The sequence below is a fragment of the Musca autumnalis genome, unplaced genomic scaffold, assembly GCF_047663935.1.
Source record: "Musca autumnalis isolate F117 unplaced genomic scaffold, ASM4766393v1 scaffold_3, whole genome shotgun sequence".
NCBI classification, from domain to species: Eukaryota; Metazoa; Arthropoda; class Insecta; order Diptera; family Muscidae; genus Musca; species Musca autumnalis.
The window spans coordinates 3,584,460-3,603,096 of record NW_027411866.1 but is presented as its reverse complement, the minus strand read 5'-3'; the positions used below and the strand labels follow the sequence as shown (position 1 = coordinate 3,603,096).

Below are 18,637 nucleotides of genomic sequence, written 5' to 3'. Positions count from 1 at the left end.
CCACAAAACCATAAGCAGATCAGATCATCCGTTTTGTGCCTCAAAGTAAAAAAAAAAAAAAAAACGATCCTCTCAGTAACGATTACTCGCTATCGGCGCTTATTTTCAATCGCTTTACGTAATACAAATTTTGAATTTTGTCGCAGAGACGAATGACAACGCGACTCGACTCTTGTCGAAATACAGAATAGACCCATTTAATCGAATTGTCACGAAATTGTGGGGGTTTATGGGGGTCCCATCAGCAGGGGAAATTCAGCGACTACTTATCACCAATCCATAGATTTGATGATTTTGAGGTCGTTATCCCTAGTAGAGATGACTGGATCCGTTGTAACCCTCCTCTGGACGGTCTGGCTTTCTATACAGGTACCGGAGCTGGCGTCTACTGCGAGAAGCTTTGCCTCGAATACTCATATAGGTTGAACAGCGACTGTAGTGTTTTCCAAGCTGAAATATTCGCGATCAAAATGGCCGCAGAGTTGATAAAAAGTCTGGATGCTGAAATCTTTCAACCGGTGACTATCTTCGTTGATAGTCAGCCGGCTCTTAAAACCATCAAATCCCCCAATATCAAGTCTGAGGCCGTTCTTGAGTGTAGAACTGCTTTGGCGAACCTCACTAACGCTGTCCGACTCTGCTGGGTACCGGGACACTGTGACATTGTGGGAAACGAGAAGGCAGATGAACTGGCAAGACAAGGATCTCAATCAACAAGTCAACCTATCACTGATTCTATCAAACCACCCATATGTCACGTTTTTCGGAAGGTGGAGACGTTCTTTGAAGAACAAGCCAAGGAACTATGGCATAATGAACCAATGTGCAACGTGTCAAGGGCCATTTGGCCGAATCTTTCAACAAAGAGAACAACTTCACTTTTAAGTTTGAGTAAATCAGAAATCAGGGTATTGACCGGTGTCATTACCGGCCATTGCAACATCCGAGATTTTATCGGCAAATGGGAGGATGATGGCGTGGACTATTGCAGTCTCTTTGAAGATGAGGAGGAAACGGAGACGATCGAGCATATTTTATGTCGTTGCCCGATGTTAACTCGAAAGCGATATAGATTAACAGGAATACGCTTTCCTCCAAGCTTAACCTTCTACTCAAACATGGAACCAACAATCATAAACAACATCATCAAAAATCTGAATTGGCTGGGACGGCGCGACCCATAAGCGTAACTACTTCTCTGACAGTTTTTTCCACCATCGCCAAAATAAACCACCCTCTCTTTATTTATTATATCTTCATTCTTTCTTATAATTATTTCATTTATTACTACTTTCCAAACCACACCCCTTTTTTCTTTATTTTTTCTCTCTTTTCTCTTCTCTTGTCTCAGGTAATTTTGAACCTCTTTTTTCCTTATTGATGATCACAATGGACCGAAAGGTCTCCGAGTGGCGTAGTCAATATATATATATATATATTGACTACACATCCCCAAACCTAACCTAACCATGGGGGTCCCAGAGGGGAAGAAGCCTAACTCAAAAAATGAGTTAGAGAATCGCACTACTAATCGGATCGTCACGAAGTTTTGCTGGCTAAGGGGGTCCCAGAGGGGAAGAAGCCTAACTCAAAAATGAGTTAGAGAATCTCACTACTAATCGGATCGTCACGAAGTTTTGTTGGCTAAGGGGGTTGCAGGGAGAAACAATCCTAATGACTTTGGTGATAGTCGGATACTCCTCAAGTGAAATGTTTACCAGTGAAAATGAAAAGCTTATGCACAGGTGTAGTGGTGTAGGGCATCACATCGTCGGCCCCGTCCTAACTATAACTTTCCTAACTTCTTTACAAATACAGGCTGTAAAAATAAGATTTTCAATTTTTTTCGTAAAATATTTCATTTATTTCCATTTTCCTTAATAATAATCATCTTCTTCGTCCTCATCTGAATTATTATCTCTATCGCGGACATCTCTACGTTTATTGCGTTTTAAATCATCGCCGGATCTTTTCTTCCGTTCGTCAGCATCGCCGCCGCCGGTTTGCAAACCATCTGACCATTTACCTCGCGGTGCATCTGAATACGAACTGGGATCCATAGGATCAGCATCATCACGTTGACGGCGTCTTGAATCATGGGAATATCGATCACGATCTCTATCTCGTTCACGATCACGTTCTCTATCACGATCTCCACCCCGGTGATCACGGTCTCTACGCTGGCGACCAACTCTATCCAAATCACGTGATTTTTGTTTACGTGCCAATGGAACGGATGGACTTTCAGCAACTTCTTGCAAACTAGGAAATTCGTGTGCATCAATTGAACGTGGGGATTTGGAACGCATTGATGCGGTTATGATTTCATCTACTTCACGATGATGACGAGACTGGGCAGATTCTCTGGCACCATTGTCTCCTTCTGTGTCACTTTGTTCCTCGGCATCACTATCCACAGCATTTCCTCCCTCGCCAGATGATTCTTCCATTTGTTTCCTTACGGCAGCTGCACATTTTGTTACTTCGGATTTGGGATGTGTTGGTGGTAGCCATGATACAACATTATCAGCTTCGCATGCAAAATAATAACAACCACAACCGGGATCATACATCTCCACCCAACCTTTGGGAAGTGGATATTTACGTATTAATCTTTTATAACGCTTCATATATTCCGCTGAAGGACGTGGTATCCCTTCGGACCAGCGATTTACACAGTAAACCGTGCATTTATGCCAAATATTATATTTATTAGGGCAACAACGGTAACCAGCTGCAGAGTTAGCTTCACCCATGCGTGTTTTCATTTGAGCCAACCAATTGTTTTCCTCCACAGGCTTACGTACGGTGTCGTGATCCAAATCATATTGTGATGGATACTGGTAATCATCGGAATTTTGTGGTCCATGATCAGTGGTATCCATTTCATCATAATCTTCGGCAATGACTTCCTCATTATCAGCTGCATGTGACGGTGGAACTGGTGGTTCTAAATAGAGTGGATGTTAATTTATAACCATATAGGGAACAAGTTTTGGGTTCGGTAGTTTACGGATATGTCGATTTACACGCGACCTCCCGCGAAATGTTTTTAACAGAGAGGTCTCATTCTCCTCAATAATAATTGCTCCACAAACATCCCAGACGGGACAAGGGAGACTTCACTCATATTTCATCTACTACCCGAGAAGAAGGTCGCACGTAAACCAACCCACAAACCCTCCGTCGACTTTCTTACCATTTTCCTTTTGTACTTTTTGTTTATTAACAAGACCGCGTTGAGCCAATCTCGCCAAGAGTGCAGGAGGCAAACTCATAACTGGGTGGTTTTTTTGGGTAGTTGAGTGTTCCGAGCTATTTACTTAATTCACTCCAAAACTAAAACAGTGAAGAACCAGAAAATATGATTGATAAAATCTGGAAGCAAAACAAATTGCAAAGTGTCCTGGCTATTTTCACAGCTGGGTTTCTTGATTCCCTCATTCTCGATATTTTCGTAGCTGGGTTATTTGATTTCCTTATTCTCCCATTTTCGCAATTACAGACCCTCCAGCAAGCGAATTCAAAGAAAAAACAAAGATTTGAAATGTCAAAATTCATAAACAGAGGCCATGGCCCAATTACAGGTTCCCAGCAAAATCAGATGATTTCGATTTGAGCTGTCAAAATTCATATTTGTCATTTGAATTCGCTGTGAGCATGGTACAATAATACAGGTAGCATTATCAAGCCAGCTGATGATAACATAATGTGTCAATTGCATTGAATTGATGTCAAATGTTGACATCTTATGTTACCAACAATTGCCGATGCGGCTACCTGTGTATTTGTACCATGGCTGTGAGGTATTGAAATGTCGAACTGTATAGAAACAGGTAGATGTATCTCAAAAAAAGAAAACAAATAAACTTAATGTAGTACACGTAGAATGTCAGCATTTGTTTTTGTATGAGAATTTAATTTACAATAACTTATTTTGGCAGTTCAAGTTCGATCAGCTGGTATTTTCTGTTTCTTCAAACAAAAATAACTAAGGTAACAACTTTTTCTCGGAAAATATCTACCTGAATTGACAGAAGTAAGATGAAGTAATGGCCCTGGCACATACGGTCAGTTGTGCGTCGCGTCACGCGTTAAAGACAACAACCACACGAAAAAAGTGTAAGTGATGCCAAGTTTGTTCTTGAAGTTTTCATGTGGTTGTTGTAACGCGACGCTCAACGGACCGTATGTGCCGGGGCCTTAAATGTGCAGTGGTGGTCGACGACTGAAGCCAAACTGAAAATTATTTAAAATCTTGTTTCCTTTAATGTAGTCGAAATTTGATACTTCATTTAGTGCTCAGCCACATTAGAAAGTGCTGGTATCATGCTGATTGGACGCAAATTGTCCATAGCGAAAGGTCCCTCATTTTTGGGAATGGGAACAACCCTGGCGCTTTTCCAACAAGAAGGATATGTTGACGTCGTGAAAAGCCTATTAAAAAATTTCAGAAAGTAAGCAGACAAATAAAGAAATATATGGTCTGTTCCAGAACTACAAGAATCTACTAATTTTGACTATTTTTTCCGATAACATAAAGGAAAAAATGTTATCGTAGTAAAAAATAGTAGCTTCTTGCAGGTTCTGGAACACAGCAATGAGCTTCAAAAATTTGACAGGGATACCGTCCGAACCCACCACATTAGACTTGACAGCACCCAAAGCACGGAAAACGTCCTCCTCAAACACACAACTGAATGGAAAGGAATAATCTTGACCATCATACCCAGTAAGATCCAAAGGACCCGAATCCACGGTAGAAGATGGTTGTATGAAGAAATCATTTAGATCTTCAACGTTGACCGGAGACTCCTACGAGTCAGAGTCATCGCCAAAACATCCACTACTCCGCAATCTAAACCGTTAAACATACTAGTAAAGAATTTCCTCGATTCCTTCCTTAGTCCCGGTCCACACTAACGTGAATTTCATTAAAAAATTTCATGAAACTAGGTGTTCTTAAATCGAATTCCCCACTACAGCAATTTTATGATTTTACTCTACTATGGACGTCGACCTAGAGACGCATAATTTCATATCAAAATTTCAGTGAAATTACTGTAGTGTGGCCCGGGACTTAATACAGACTTTGCCCTATTCCTATAGGTACAAAAAACTTTCCAATTGTCTCTAGTTGGATGTTTTAGATATTCACCATACGCAATGTCGAGCAAAGAGCGTGTAAATACAATTTCCCTGGATTTTAACCAGTAGTGGATTCTGTAACTCATTTTTGCTGTTATCGATAATTGTCGGTAAAATTAAAATGCTTATAATTTCGATAATTAACGATGAATGTCCCAATTTACATTAGGCGAGTTTACTTGCGGCAATTGTCAGTTTGTGGGTGAAAGAGGGTGTTGAGAGGCAAAGGGTTACCATATACCTCACCTCTCTCTCCATAAAACTGACAATTGCCGCAAGTAAACTCGCCTAATGTAAATTGGGACAATAGAAAGTAGTCGCTAGCCTCTAACGACACAAACAATGATGCCAACTTTTCTTTATGTTTTTAGTCATAATTTTGCGACTTAATTTTACCGATTTTTTGTCGGTAACAGCAAAAATGAGATACTATTAACCAATCTATTTGGTAAAAATCGCGATATTCAAAGTGTTTCTCCTGAGGAAAAACAAAGAAATCCATCGATGTAAAAATAAGAGCATGATGATGATTGGCAATAGAAGGACATTGTAGCTGAGAGTAATGCTTCAACAACGTGGGGCGACTAAAAAGCATAAAGTCAATTAAAGAAGTCGATGTGTAAGATTCGATTAGCTGGGCTGAGGCATCTACCTATTTAATTGTATCATGAGACTGACAACCTCTTCGATAGTGTATCAAGGCGAATTGAATTTGACAGATCAAGTAGTTTTAATTCGCCTTAGCAGCGATTATCTTCTGCGACATGTGGTTTTCTTCGCAATTTGAAATTTTCTCATTTGGTGTCGAGTCGTCCAAGAATTCAGATAGTGAGTATTCCGAATTGAATTCCAAGTTGACAAAGGGCTCTTGGGGGGGAAATTGAAATTTTCCTACAGTAGACATGTGCACATTTTTCATCTGCATGGCGCAGACGACGAAATTGATGCCATATTTTGTCGTGTTTTTTGGTTAATGTTTTTTTTTTTCTATTTATTTACATCTTTCATTAAGGACCTTCATCCATTAACACAGCACGTTAAGTAACACAAAATCATACTTTCTTTGTGTAAATCTAGCCGGAATCGCAGATATTCTACAGATCGCAAACACATTTTGTTTTTCTTTCCAAACGTCGTAATTATATTACACGTCTGTCTTTTGGGATAAATTTTGTGTGTGCCAAAAACGATTCCATTATACATACAAACAATACAGTTCAGTGCAGTGCAGTCACCTGAAGCTAAGAAAACAACAAAATGTCAGCGACCGTTGCACCAACGAATGGTTTCAAGCCCACTACTAATGGCGTTGCTGAAGAACTACTCCAGGATGGACTATCATGTACAGAACTGTTTGCTACCACAGAAGGATTGACTTACAAGTAGGTATTGAGTGTGTGTGTGTGATGGTTGACCCCAAAGGCGGCAGAATTAATGAGAAAGAAAAACCTGTTTTGCCTTTGGAGGGAATGATGGTGATTTATGTATGTTGTGTATCTTATTTCTAATGTTTATTTACATTTTTTCTAGTGATTTTCTTATTTTGCCTGGCTACATTGATTTCACTGCCGAAGAAGTTGACTTAAGCTCACCTCTAACAAAGAAGATTAGGCTACGTGCCCCTTTGGTGTCTTCTCCTATGGACACTGTTACAGAATCTGATATGGCTATTGCTATGGCGGTATGTATAAAATAGCCAAATAAAACTAAGATTTTTATAGCACAACAAAAGAGATAAGATAGGAGAGATTTATCGAGTATAGACGAATTACAGAATTTATTTTAGAACTATTAAACAAACTTTATTGATATAGGTTGAGTGAGTTTGGATAAAATGGAGTTGGGAGTGTGCTGCTGTTTGTATATAAGTCTTTATTAACAATAACATATTGTTGTGACGTCATTGTTTTGAAAAGAGACCGGCTACTTTGAAAATATTTCATTTCATTGGACCGAATAACTTGTAACAATAAATTACGTCTGTACGATAACTTTCCCAACAATATCTACTCTCTCAGCGAATTTTACTCTCTAAAGCAAGAAAAATTGCAGAAAGTTATCGAACAACATTTTATAAGAACTTGCAAGAAAGTCAGCTGTTTCCGAAAATGAAAATTGTTTTTGTTTCTTTTGATATTTTAAACCAATGGAACAAAAACAAAAATTTAAATTTACTTATTAGGAATAATTCTATCCAAAAAAGCTTTAGAATCTAAAAAATGTGAAATTATGAAATTTTCTTGGTCAAAAATGTTAGCATTTCATGTTGTTTACATTGAAAAGCTGATTAAAAGTCAGATTGCCAAACTTAGACATTTTTACGGGATAAATTTTCCCAGTAAAAATTTGCAAGTTCTTAGTATCTGAACCGTCAAAAAATCTCTCTCAACTCGCTCTCTTTTACTGACACTTTTGTCACAGAACAGCATTCAGTAAAAATTTGTACTAATTTGTACACATTTTTGGGTTATCGTACAGACCATGGCAGAACTACCAGGTAGTGGTATCACACCAGCTGATCGAATATGAAAAGTCAAATCCCTTTATAAAAAAATTATTTTTGTTGTAATTTCCCCAACAACATAAAGAAAGTTTTGACATAACATATTCAAAATTTTACGATGCCACTACCTGGGTAATTGTGCCATGGTACAGACCTATTAATAGGCTATGGTATATACATAGGTAAAAAACGGTATTGTTTACCGAACATTTTGAACGATTACATAAACATGAAAAACGATATTATGAAGACTTGGAGGCCACAAAATTTGATACTGCACTCCCAAAGTAATTGCTTAGAAAAGTTAAGCTTAAGCTTTCAGATTATGCATAATATTTTTGTTTTTATTAATTTTACAACTTTTCTTCCTTTTCTACATTGCAGTTGGGTGGTGGTATTGGTATTTTACATCATAACTGCACCCCCGAATATCAAGCCAATGAAGTGCACAAGGTTAAAAAATACAAGCATGGCTTCATTCGTGACCCTTCAGTTATGTCACCTGAAAACACTGTTGGTGATGTTTTAGAGGCTAGACGCGAAAATGGCTTCACCGGTTATCCCATTACGGCCAATGGGAAATTGGGTGGCAAATTATTGGGTATAGTGACGTCACGCGATATTGATTTCCGTGAAAATCAGCCTGAAATCAAATTGGGCACCATAATGACCACTGATCTAATAACAGCTCCCAATGGCATTAACCTACCCATGGCTAATGACATTTTGGAAAAGAGCAAAAAGGGTAAATTGCCCATTGTCAATGAGAATGGTGAATTGGTGGCCCTTATAGCTCGCACAGATTTGAAAAAGGCTCGTTCCTACCCGAATGCTTCAAAGGATAGCAACAAACAGTTGTTAGTTGGTGCTGCTATTGGTACCCGACCCGAAGATAAGGATCGTCTTAAATTGTTGGTAGCTGCCGGAGTAGATGTTATTGTATTGGATTCATCACAAGGCAATTCAATCTATCAAATCGATATGATTAAATACATTAAGAACACCTATCCGGAATTACAAGTTATTGGTGGAAATGGTAAGTAAACACATAGTATTATTTTAATTAAATATGTACTTCTTTTATTTATTTTTGCAAGGAATTGTTGTAAGGATATTACTTTAGAATTTCCATTGATTTTTTTCTTTCATAAATCCCATATGAAATGCATTCGTTTTGCTTGTTGATTTATTTGTTTACTTGGAGAAAATTCCCCTTCATGCCAAATGGAAATCATGTTTTCAAGAATGTGACGTAAAATTAACTCAGCCATTCTGTCACTTGAATGCACCACTACACACATAAATAAAGCATGCATTGGAAATAAGTATCAATATCGTCTCTGTTCTGAAAACAGCTGTTCATATTAATACACCATTTTCAATTCCCAGTTGATAATCGTGAAATCATGTATAATCCTCTGTCCTATTAAATTTTATTACGGCAAATATATTTCACGGCAAGGACTTGTCAGAGCAATGAGTACCTGAGCCAAACTTTTGTCCATTATATATTTAGGACCCTAAGTTAGACCTTTGGCTAAACTAAAGTACATACATTTATAGGGCGCCTATAATCTTTTGTCAATATATCGTCACCGTAAATGCCAAAAGTCCTAACATAATAATTTTACAGGATAAGCAAATAACGATACAGAATGATGATTATGAAGGCAAGTATATGGGATATTATCAATCATATACGAATGGGAGTAAGTAATGAAACCAAAATCGCGGAAGCGCTTGTTTTTGGTTTCCGAAATGTCTTTTCTTGAATAGGATAAAATGAGAGGCAATTGCAGAGACAAGTTTATTAACAGAACAGTGCAACGCACGGAAAAATTCTTAAAACAAAAAAGAGATATTCTAAATGCGGACAAGGGGAAACTGACTTCAAGCTCATAGAGAATTTTATTTTTTTAATAATTGGATAAAAGGTCGAAGAACATAACAAAATCCTTGAATAGGATCGTTATTTTTTAATGTAGAAGCTTGACATTTTGCAAGATCATGTATTTTAGTCGTACGTATTAGATTCAATCAAAAAACTAATTTTGACTTTTTTGGAGATACGACGACTTCGGGCATTTATGGTGACGATAATGTATAAGCTTTTTACATATCGAACTTTTACTCAAAGAGTGGCGTAACACAACATTTTCTCAGCTGGGTAGACAAAACTCACGGGGAGTTTTCATTCAGAATAACCTCCAAAAATGCATTCACTTTATCTTGTATAAAATGTTCATGTTGATATCTTAGAAACTCAACGAGTTACAGCGTATTTACTAGGAATTTATGCATCACTAAAACAATTTAAATCATGCTTGATCTTGCACAGAAATGTAGGTCTGATATCTGATTAGCTCGTTGCAAAGGTGGCACAAGTAGTTATTTTTTTGTGTAATAATCTTGGAAAGTCATACTTGTATTGGCAATTCAAACGTTTTTTTTTTCTCGGAACAGAATTTGTTGCGATATTACACTCATTGAGTGAATGAGTGGCATTTACATAGCATCTTCACTAAACGTTACCCATATAAATGTCACTCCATAACATGACTAAAGCTTAATGGTGTTCCCATGCTTATGTTAAGAACATACCCGACTAATTTTGTCCAATTTTAATATGAACAATATCGGTGCATGTTTTTCTATAGTCTCCTTATCGATTGTTTCAATTTCTATTTACTTCCGCGTAGATTTTAAATTTTACTATTTTCTAATGAAACTATTTTCGTTTGATGCAATTTCTTGTTGTTTTCCTCTTTAGTTGCACTGAACATTTATCATACTCGCCATTCATTTAACTCACATACCATTTTGCTTTCTCTCTCTCTCTCTCTGTTCTCTTTTTCGGAACATAATTTTACTTGCAGTTGTTACCCGTGCCCAGGCGAAAAATCTCATTGATGCTGGCGTTGATGCTTTACGTGTTGGTATGGGTTCTGGTTCTATTTGTATTACCCAAGAAGTTATGGCTTGTGGCTGTCCTCAGGCCACTGCGGTCTATCAGGTGGCATCATATGCCAAACAATTTGGTGTGCCCATAATTGCCGATGGTGGAATCCAGTCGATTGGTCACATTGTTAAGGCTTTAAGTTTGGGTGCCAGTGCTGTTATGATGGGTTCTCTGTTGGCTGGAACATCTGAGGCACCTGGTGAGTACTTCTTTTCGGATGGTGTGCGCCTAAAGAAATATCGTGGTATGGGCTCTCTGGAAGCAATGGAAAGACGCGATGCCAAGGGTGCTGCCATGTCCCGCTACTATCACAATGATATGGACAAATTGAAGGTGGCCCAAGGTGTAAGTGGCAGTATTGTTGATAAGGGTTCCGTTTTGCGTTACTTGCCATATCTGGAAGTTGGTTTACAGCACAGTCTCCAGGATATTGGCTGCCGTTCCATAGATGAGTTGCGTGCTGCCATCTACACCGGTAAATTGAGATTTATGAAACGTACCCATTCCGCTCAAGTGGAGGGTAATGTACATGGTCTATTCTCCTATGAAAAGAGGCTCTTCTAACATTCACTGCCCTGCACTCAGGGGGCAGCAAAGAAATCGAAAAACAGCAGCAGCGGAAGTCGCAACAGTTTAATGGATTCGCCCATGACCAGCAGGAGTGTAACAAGTAGCAGCCGTAATCTTGCGATGGGTGGTAATATATATGGAACACATTTTAAACAGGATAAATTTCCCATAAAACGTAGTGCGTATTGAGAAACCAAACAAAAGTACTTACAAATATGTTAAAAACAAAATATTGAAGCTAAACAATCTACTCAGTTATAATTTATCAATTAGCTTTAGAAATTGAAGAAACTAAAATTACATTTGAGCATATGAATTGAAATGGAAAGCGTGTGCTCCACAACAGCTATGTGAAATCAGTGTACTTATACTTATCTAAATAGTTTATTTTTTAATGCCGTAATCACTGTTCTAGTTCTATCTATTTACTAAAATGGTTACACCCGCAATGTTTTATTTAAGACACTCAAGTTTTAAGAAGTAAATATGATCCTCCCAAACTCCGTTATCCTTCTTTTAAAATTTCCTTGTGTACCATCTCTGCAAAATGCTGCTTTTTTCAATATTTCTTTGTGCTACTTTTTACAAAAAAATCTTAACAAAAAACATGACTAAGACATTTAATTTTTAAGCTTAAAAATTCAATATCTCAATACTTTTTTTTTTAAAAAAGGAACAAATCTCAAATATAACATTGGCATTAAACTTACTTTCATTCATACTCCAAACTAACTCTCATTTGCAGCAGATTGAAAGAAATATTTTCTTTATGTTTTTTACCATATATTTCCATATATTTTTTACAATACGTTTTTTAGATTTTAATTTGCTATATTTGTTTTAAGGAAAGAAAAAAATTAAAAATACAAAAAAAGAATACCACAAAATTGATGTTGCCAACATATTTTTTATCATTATTGTGAAACCATGCCTATATCTCCATAATAATATACCCTATTATAATTAAATGTATAATGTTTATTGTTTTAAAATTCTATTTTACCACGGTAAATGTGAGAAATATATACAAACATATATAACTTTCTATATACATAGTATTTAAACAAAAAAATAAATAAATGAAAAATATAAATATATTATTGGAAAATTTAAAAGTTGTGGTATTTTCTTTATGCTTAAAAGAGATTTTGTAACCCAATTAATATCGGTTTCTATGACCACCACCTCAATGCCGTGCAATGCCACTTTTTGTATTGTTTTTCTGTATTTATATGGCTTCGTCTTATGTCAATGGACAACGCAAGTAACCAATTGTCGTTATTTTTCAATTTCCATCAATTTCAGAAACAAAACAATTTTATTACGATGTTGTATATCTGCTGTGCTTTGCAAAAATTGTGTCATAAAAATGGCATTTCCATCAATAAATTAAATGAAACGTAATTACTCGTGGCTTATTCTGTTGTGCGCAACATATAACCAACCATACATTGTTTTTCAGCAGTTCTGTTTTCATTTTTTTTTTTCGTCTTATGTACGAATGTATATCAGAAATAGTCCGTATGCCTTTTTTTGTTTTTGACCATCAACAAGTTGTATACCTGTATAAAATGCAGGAAACGTCGTAAATTCAAGTTGGCGAAAAGGCTATTTTAACCGAATGACTAGGCGCACACAAATGGAAATCTTTTTGTTATCGAGACTCCATGTGGCTTCGCTGTAGGGTGCTTGCACATACGCAAAATATAAATTTGCTGCACCATTGACCTCTTAGAACGTAAGCCTCCTGGTCGGATTGTACTTGTTTCGGCCTCAAATATTAAAAAGACATATTCGAATCGATTGTTTTGTTGCTGATATCTTGGTATTCATACCCAGCAAAATAAATTGGAAGTAGTGCAATGTGGACTAGTTCTGTCACGGCATGTTTTGATGCAGTTCAACTGGAGTCGTGAAAAAGGCACTCCAGTCCTCACATTTTAACCGCATTTGGATGCAATCCAAAGAATCACATCCACTTGTCACATTTTAACAACATCCGGATGCAGTTCAACGGAGTCGTGAAAAAGGCACTCCAATTCCTCACAATTTAACAGCATCCGGATGCAGTCCAAACGGAGTCGTGAAAAAGGCACTCCGTTCGCTACATTTTATTAGCAGTTGTTAGAGATCCCTATATGTACATAAATCAGATTGTACATCTCTACAGGCAGCGGCTTTCATTTTCCAAAAAGAGATAAGCGTGTTAACATGTCCAAACATTTGTTAATACAAACTAAATAATATTTAATATTTAAATAATATTTAATTTGTGAACATTTTTCCGGCAACTCACCAGAAGAAAATTTCCGAATGGAGTGCTGTTGGAGTACGTGTCGAAATCTTAACTGGAGATAGGAAGACAACCCATTTAGCAAATGAAGCAAAAACAGTTCAGCTTGGAACAAATGCAAGCGGAGGAAACACGCATGTTTGCGATTGAATTCAATGGAGAATTTTCATAATTTGTGTTAATGTAATAAAGTTCTTAATATTTTTGTTTTGCACAAATAATAAATGCATTTTATTTGTTCTGGCATATTTTGTAATGGCTTGCACAATTTCCGCAGAATGCCTGTACCAAACACGTGCTTTGGACTGCCTCCTATTCTACCCCAAAGGGTTAGTTAAAATGCAATGCCATAGGGTCAGTTAAAATGCGGTGCCGGAGGGTCAGTTAAAATGCAGTGCAAAAGGGTTAGTTAAAATGCAATGCCAAAGGGTCAGTTAAAATGCAGTGCTAAAGGGTTAGTTAAAATGCAGTGCTTTGGAGTGCATCTTTCAGTAGTCACGCTCTTGTAAAAATCATCAGTGAAAATGCATAATTTGATGCACATCCAGATCACTTGTACATATCATTTAACTGCATCTTTGGAGGCAAACATTTTGCTGGGATCATTTAACTGCATCTTTGGAGGCAAACATTTTGCTGGGTAGACATACGAGGGGAACTAAAAAAGTTTCTGCCCTACGCAACACGTAGTGTTGCCAGGCGCCATTTCACATTTTTTGGAAAGTTTGACAGTTTTTAGCCTGAACGTACTCAGGACAGTTTGAAATGAAATTTACTTGTAAAACGATCAAATCTTTGTCCCGGGCCACACTAGAGTAATTTCACTGAAATTTTAACATGAAATTATGCGTCTCTATATTGAGTTCCATAGTAGAGTAAAATAATGAAATTGCTGTAATGGGGAATTCAGTCTAAGAACACCTAATTTCATGAAATTTTTTAATGAAATTTACTCTAGTGTGGACCGAGACTTTGTATGTCGATAAGTCCCGGTCCACACTAGCGTGAATTTCATTAAAAAATTTCATGAAATTAGGCGTTCTTAAATCGAATTCCTCACTGCAGCAATTTTAAGATTTTACTCTACTATGGAAGTCGATCTAGAGATGCATAATTTCATGAAATTTTTTCAATGAAATCAATCTAGTGAGGACCGGGACTAAAGAACCATCCTTTAGCACTATGAATAACTGCTGGGGCTTAATTACGGTATTCGATTCGATCGAGTATTTGCTCGTGAATGAAAAAATCGAACTATGAAAACCTTTTCGCGCCACCAATCGTACATTTATTAAGGTAGATGCATTAGCAAACTATTACAACAATAGCTTTGTTCCAGAACTAAAAAGTTTTTACAATTTTTACCACTTTTACACATTTTGCGTTCCCGTACACCAAATTTATATGGAAATCGTTTACGACTTTTACAACTTTTACGACTTTTACCACTTTATAAAGTACGGGAACAGGCCAAATGTCAAAACGTTTTACAAAAATAAATCAATTCATACATTTTTCTAGCACAATTTCATTCCGAAATTATTACCCAAAGTACCCAAAGTATTGTTCAACGAATTCTACAAATATTTACATTTTTTCTTAATGTTCTTTGAAGAACACATAGGTTTCCATAGTTCGATTTTTATATTCACGATCAAATACTCGATCGAATCGAATGTCGTAATAAGGTCCCTGTAGTGCGATTCCCTAACACATTTTCCGAGTTACGACAAAAATCGGTAAAATTAAAATGCTTTAAAGATATTTTTCCGTAAGTTAGCGACAAATAAAAAGTAGTCGTAAAGTTCTACCGATAGCATGAGTGTTGTCAACTTTTATTTGAACTTTTCATTCATAATTTTGCTTTTTAATTTTAACAATTTTTGTCGGTAACTCAATGAGAGAGAATCGCACTACTGGTTTAATGAATTCAGTCGTGGCCGACACTCGCTAAAAAACGAAGGTCGTGAGGGTCGTTCAAAAACGGCCGTTGTGCCAGAAAAAAATTATGTCGTGCGTAAAGGATAATGCAAGATCGTCATGTTATATACCGTGAGATAGAGGCATCCTTGGGTATTTCTTCCACCAACTAATATTTGATATTGCATGAACACCTGGCCCCAAAAACTGGTTTTTCTCGTTAGATCCAACACAATTTGACAAACGCTCAAAAAGGCTCTTGTCAATTGGTGTATAGAAACTGAATAAACACGATCGCGGCGTTTCAAAGGCGAGCCAAATCCAACGAAAGTTGTTCTTGGATAAACTGACCGTGTGGCTACTATACGACTTGAGGAACGTAGGACGGTTAATTCTGTGTGGTACACTACAATTTGTTTGTCTGAGAAACACGAAAAACTAACAAAAGAAGACGAATCATTTCCAAAAATCTCGGGATTCGGGATTTCCAAATTCCTAAACCCGGGTTTTCGGGATTTTTCGTGGCAATTTCGGGACTGCCGGCTTTGTCCGGACAAGCCAACATGAAAGAATTTTAAATTAAAAAAAAATTAAAATTTTAATAGAAAATCTACATAATTAAAACAAATAACTTAAAATAATGGCGTAGAAAATTAAAATATCGAAAACATTCATCTTAAAAATTTTAAAAATATGTGTAGCGAATTGGGTATAACGAATGGCCGCCATAATGTTTTAGTAAAGCCACAAGGGATTCCGTTTCCGAATACTATTTTCAATGTCCAGAATTGGTTGATGCATCGGATCACTTTTTCTTAACGCTTAGAGGGAAGATCATAGTTGTGTTCTCTTTAATTGATTTTAAGGGGTCGATTATGGATAGCAACTCAACTGTAGTTGCGTTGCCAGAAGAGAAAATCATACAATTAAAATAAGTAAAACAACAGAATTTGTTTGTCAAATTCATTCAATATCAGTGTTTTGACACTTGAGCTATTAATTTAATTGTAAAAAAGTATGAATTTCAATGCGGAAATGGAAATTTCTGTCTCTAAATTTGTTGTCGGCAACGCAACTGGAGTTGAGTTGCTATCTATAATCGACACCTAAAACTTATTCTGGAAACAATATTTCATAATACTCTTCATAATGGGTACTTTACACGATATGCTTTTTACATATGAGTTGTCACTTTTCCCATACAAACTGTATATGCAAAGTGACAACTCATATGTAAAAAACATATCGTGTAAAGTGCCCATAAGACTCATTTAAAGAACTTTCTTTGAAACACCAAAGACATAAATACAACTAAGACTTGACAAAATGCATGCAACAAAAAAATGTTTACGAAACTTTGTATAGAAACATTACCCTTAACAGGTTGCAGTTAATTCAAAATCGCAACCAAGGAGGAACATTTCATGTAATGGTATCAGAAACGAAATTTATGAATTCAAGGATCTATTCAAGAATAATTCTATGTCAATTGGATCGGTAAATTCGGTTAAATGCGTAAAAATGTATAAAAGAAAAAAATGTTATATCACCATATGGTGATATAACATTATGTTAAATTCAAAGGCCATTCACTGAAGAATGATAGCAAACAAAATGTCTTATCTTGTTGTATTTATGTCTTTGGAAACACATACCTTGGTATACAAATTTAAGACTTCTTACGCCCTGTTTTTGTGAAAATTTTTATTCTTTTCACACGAATTGTCAAATTTTGTAGATCGATTTACTCGTTTTAGCGCAAACGTAGAGCACTGATTTTTAAATGAGGAATTCTTAGCGATATATGGAACGGGTATACGAAAAATTAAGTACGTATGTCTTCAGGGGGCTGAGCTATGGATGCCTAAATTATTACGAATATAGACGAACGAACAAAAATAAGTTACAACAAGTAAGAAAAGCGTTAAGTTCGGTCGTGCCGAACTTTTTATACCCTCCACCACAAATTTCAGCCATTTCGGTGGATTAATGTGGCCACAACCTTCAAAATACCGAAATGCGGAAGGTACCGTTCTATGGGGGCTATATGATGACGTGGACCTATACCTAAAAATTTCTGGGGGAAAGTTTTATACGCCTAAAGAAGACTAAATATCAAATTTCAGCCATCTCGGTGTGATAATGAGGCTAAAACGTTCAAAATATCGAAAATCGGGAGATATTGTATTATGGGGGGCTATATCAACACGTGGACCTATATAAACATTTTATGGTAGAAATGTTTCTTAGCCTCTGGAAACACAAAATACAAAGTTACAACCGATTCTTCGGTCAAATGGGTCTAATACATTCAAAATATATTCAAATGACGCGTACTTTATAAGGGGCCTTATGTGGGGGCTATACCAAAACGTGGACCTATATAACCCAACTTTGGTAAGAATGTTTTCTGGCCTCTGAAGACACAAAATACCAAATTACAACCAATTCTGTGCTCAAATGGGTCTAATACATTCAAAATATATTAAAATGACGCGTACTTTATATGGGGCCTTATATGGGGGCTATACCAAAACGTGGACCTATATAACCCAACTTTGGTAGGAATATTTTTTGGCCTCTGGAGACACAAAGTACCAAATTACAACCAATTCGGTGGTAAAATGGGCCAAATATCTTAAAAATTCCTTAAAACGACGACGCGTCACGCGTCATTTTGTATGGGGGCTATACGAAAGCGTGGACCTATATAGCCCGCTTTCAATACCAAAAGTCCTACGTAAAAATAACATATTTTCCCAAAAATTCATCAACCTACGTCAATCCGTTCGGACGCTAGAGTGATTTCCACAGACGGACAGACGGACGGACATGGCTATATCGATGTAGAATTGCACGCTGATCAAGAATATATATACTTTGTGGGGTCTACAATGATTATTTCGAGTAGTTACAAACGTAGTGACAAACTTAATATACCCCCATCCTATGGTGGAGGGTATAAAAACAGGGGGTTAGAATTTGTTTATTAAAATTTATTTAAAATGAAATTTTTTATGACGGAATTGATAAATTATGTTTCTTCCAATCCATTTTCGTGAAAGACTCCATAAAAGTCAATCCCGGGATTCGGGATTTATAAAATACAGAAAAATCCCGGGTTTTCGGGATCGACATCCCTAATGATGTCGATGAAATGAAATCAATACCAAAAAAAAAACCACAAGCGAGAGCTCGTAATAAAATATAAATGGATTAAATTCTAGTTATATTTATTTATATT

General features: G+C 36.6%; 2 protein-coding genes across 3 annotated transcripts; one reads left to right on the top strand and one right to left on the bottom strand.

Moving 5' to 3' along the window:
- Nucleotides 1–1,840: 1,840 nt before the first annotated feature.
- On the bottom strand, nucleotides 1,841–3,536 carry PQBP1 (poly-glutamine tract binding protein 1). Its single transcript, XM_073979453.1, has 2 exons — nucleotides 3,200–3,536; nucleotides 1,841–2,950 (listed from the first exon to the last, which is right to left on the bottom strand). The coding sequence occupies exons 1-2, from the start codon at nucleotides 3,276–3,278 to the stop codon at nucleotides 1,878–1,880; spliced, it is 1,152 nt and encodes a 383-aa protein (XP_073835554.1). The 5' UTR covers nucleotides 3,279–3,536; the 3' UTR covers nucleotides 1,841–1,877.
- A 2,302-nt stretch (nucleotides 3,537–5,838) lies between these two features.
- ras (Inosine-5'-monophosphate dehydrogenase ras) lies at nucleotides 5,839–12,295 on the top strand. 2 transcript variants are annotated; one of them, XM_073974975.1, is made up of 5 exons: nucleotides 5,839–5,976; nucleotides 6,161–6,530; nucleotides 6,679–6,829; nucleotides 8,036–8,687; nucleotides 10,528–12,295. In XM_073974975.1, exons 2-5 carry the CDS (start codon nucleotides 6,406–6,408, stop codon nucleotides 11,172–11,174), a joined length of 1,575 nt encoding a protein of 524 aa, XP_073831076.1. In that variant the 5' UTR covers nucleotides 5,839–5,976; nucleotides 6,161–6,405; the 3' UTR covers nucleotides 11,175–12,295. The 2 variants fall into 2 exon arrangements, with proteins under 2 accessions (XP_073831076.1, XP_073831077.1); XM_073974976.1 differs by having other exon boundaries at nucleotides 5,882–5,976; nucleotides 6,226–6,530.
- The last annotated feature ends 6,342 nt before the right edge of the window (nucleotides 12,296–18,637 follow it).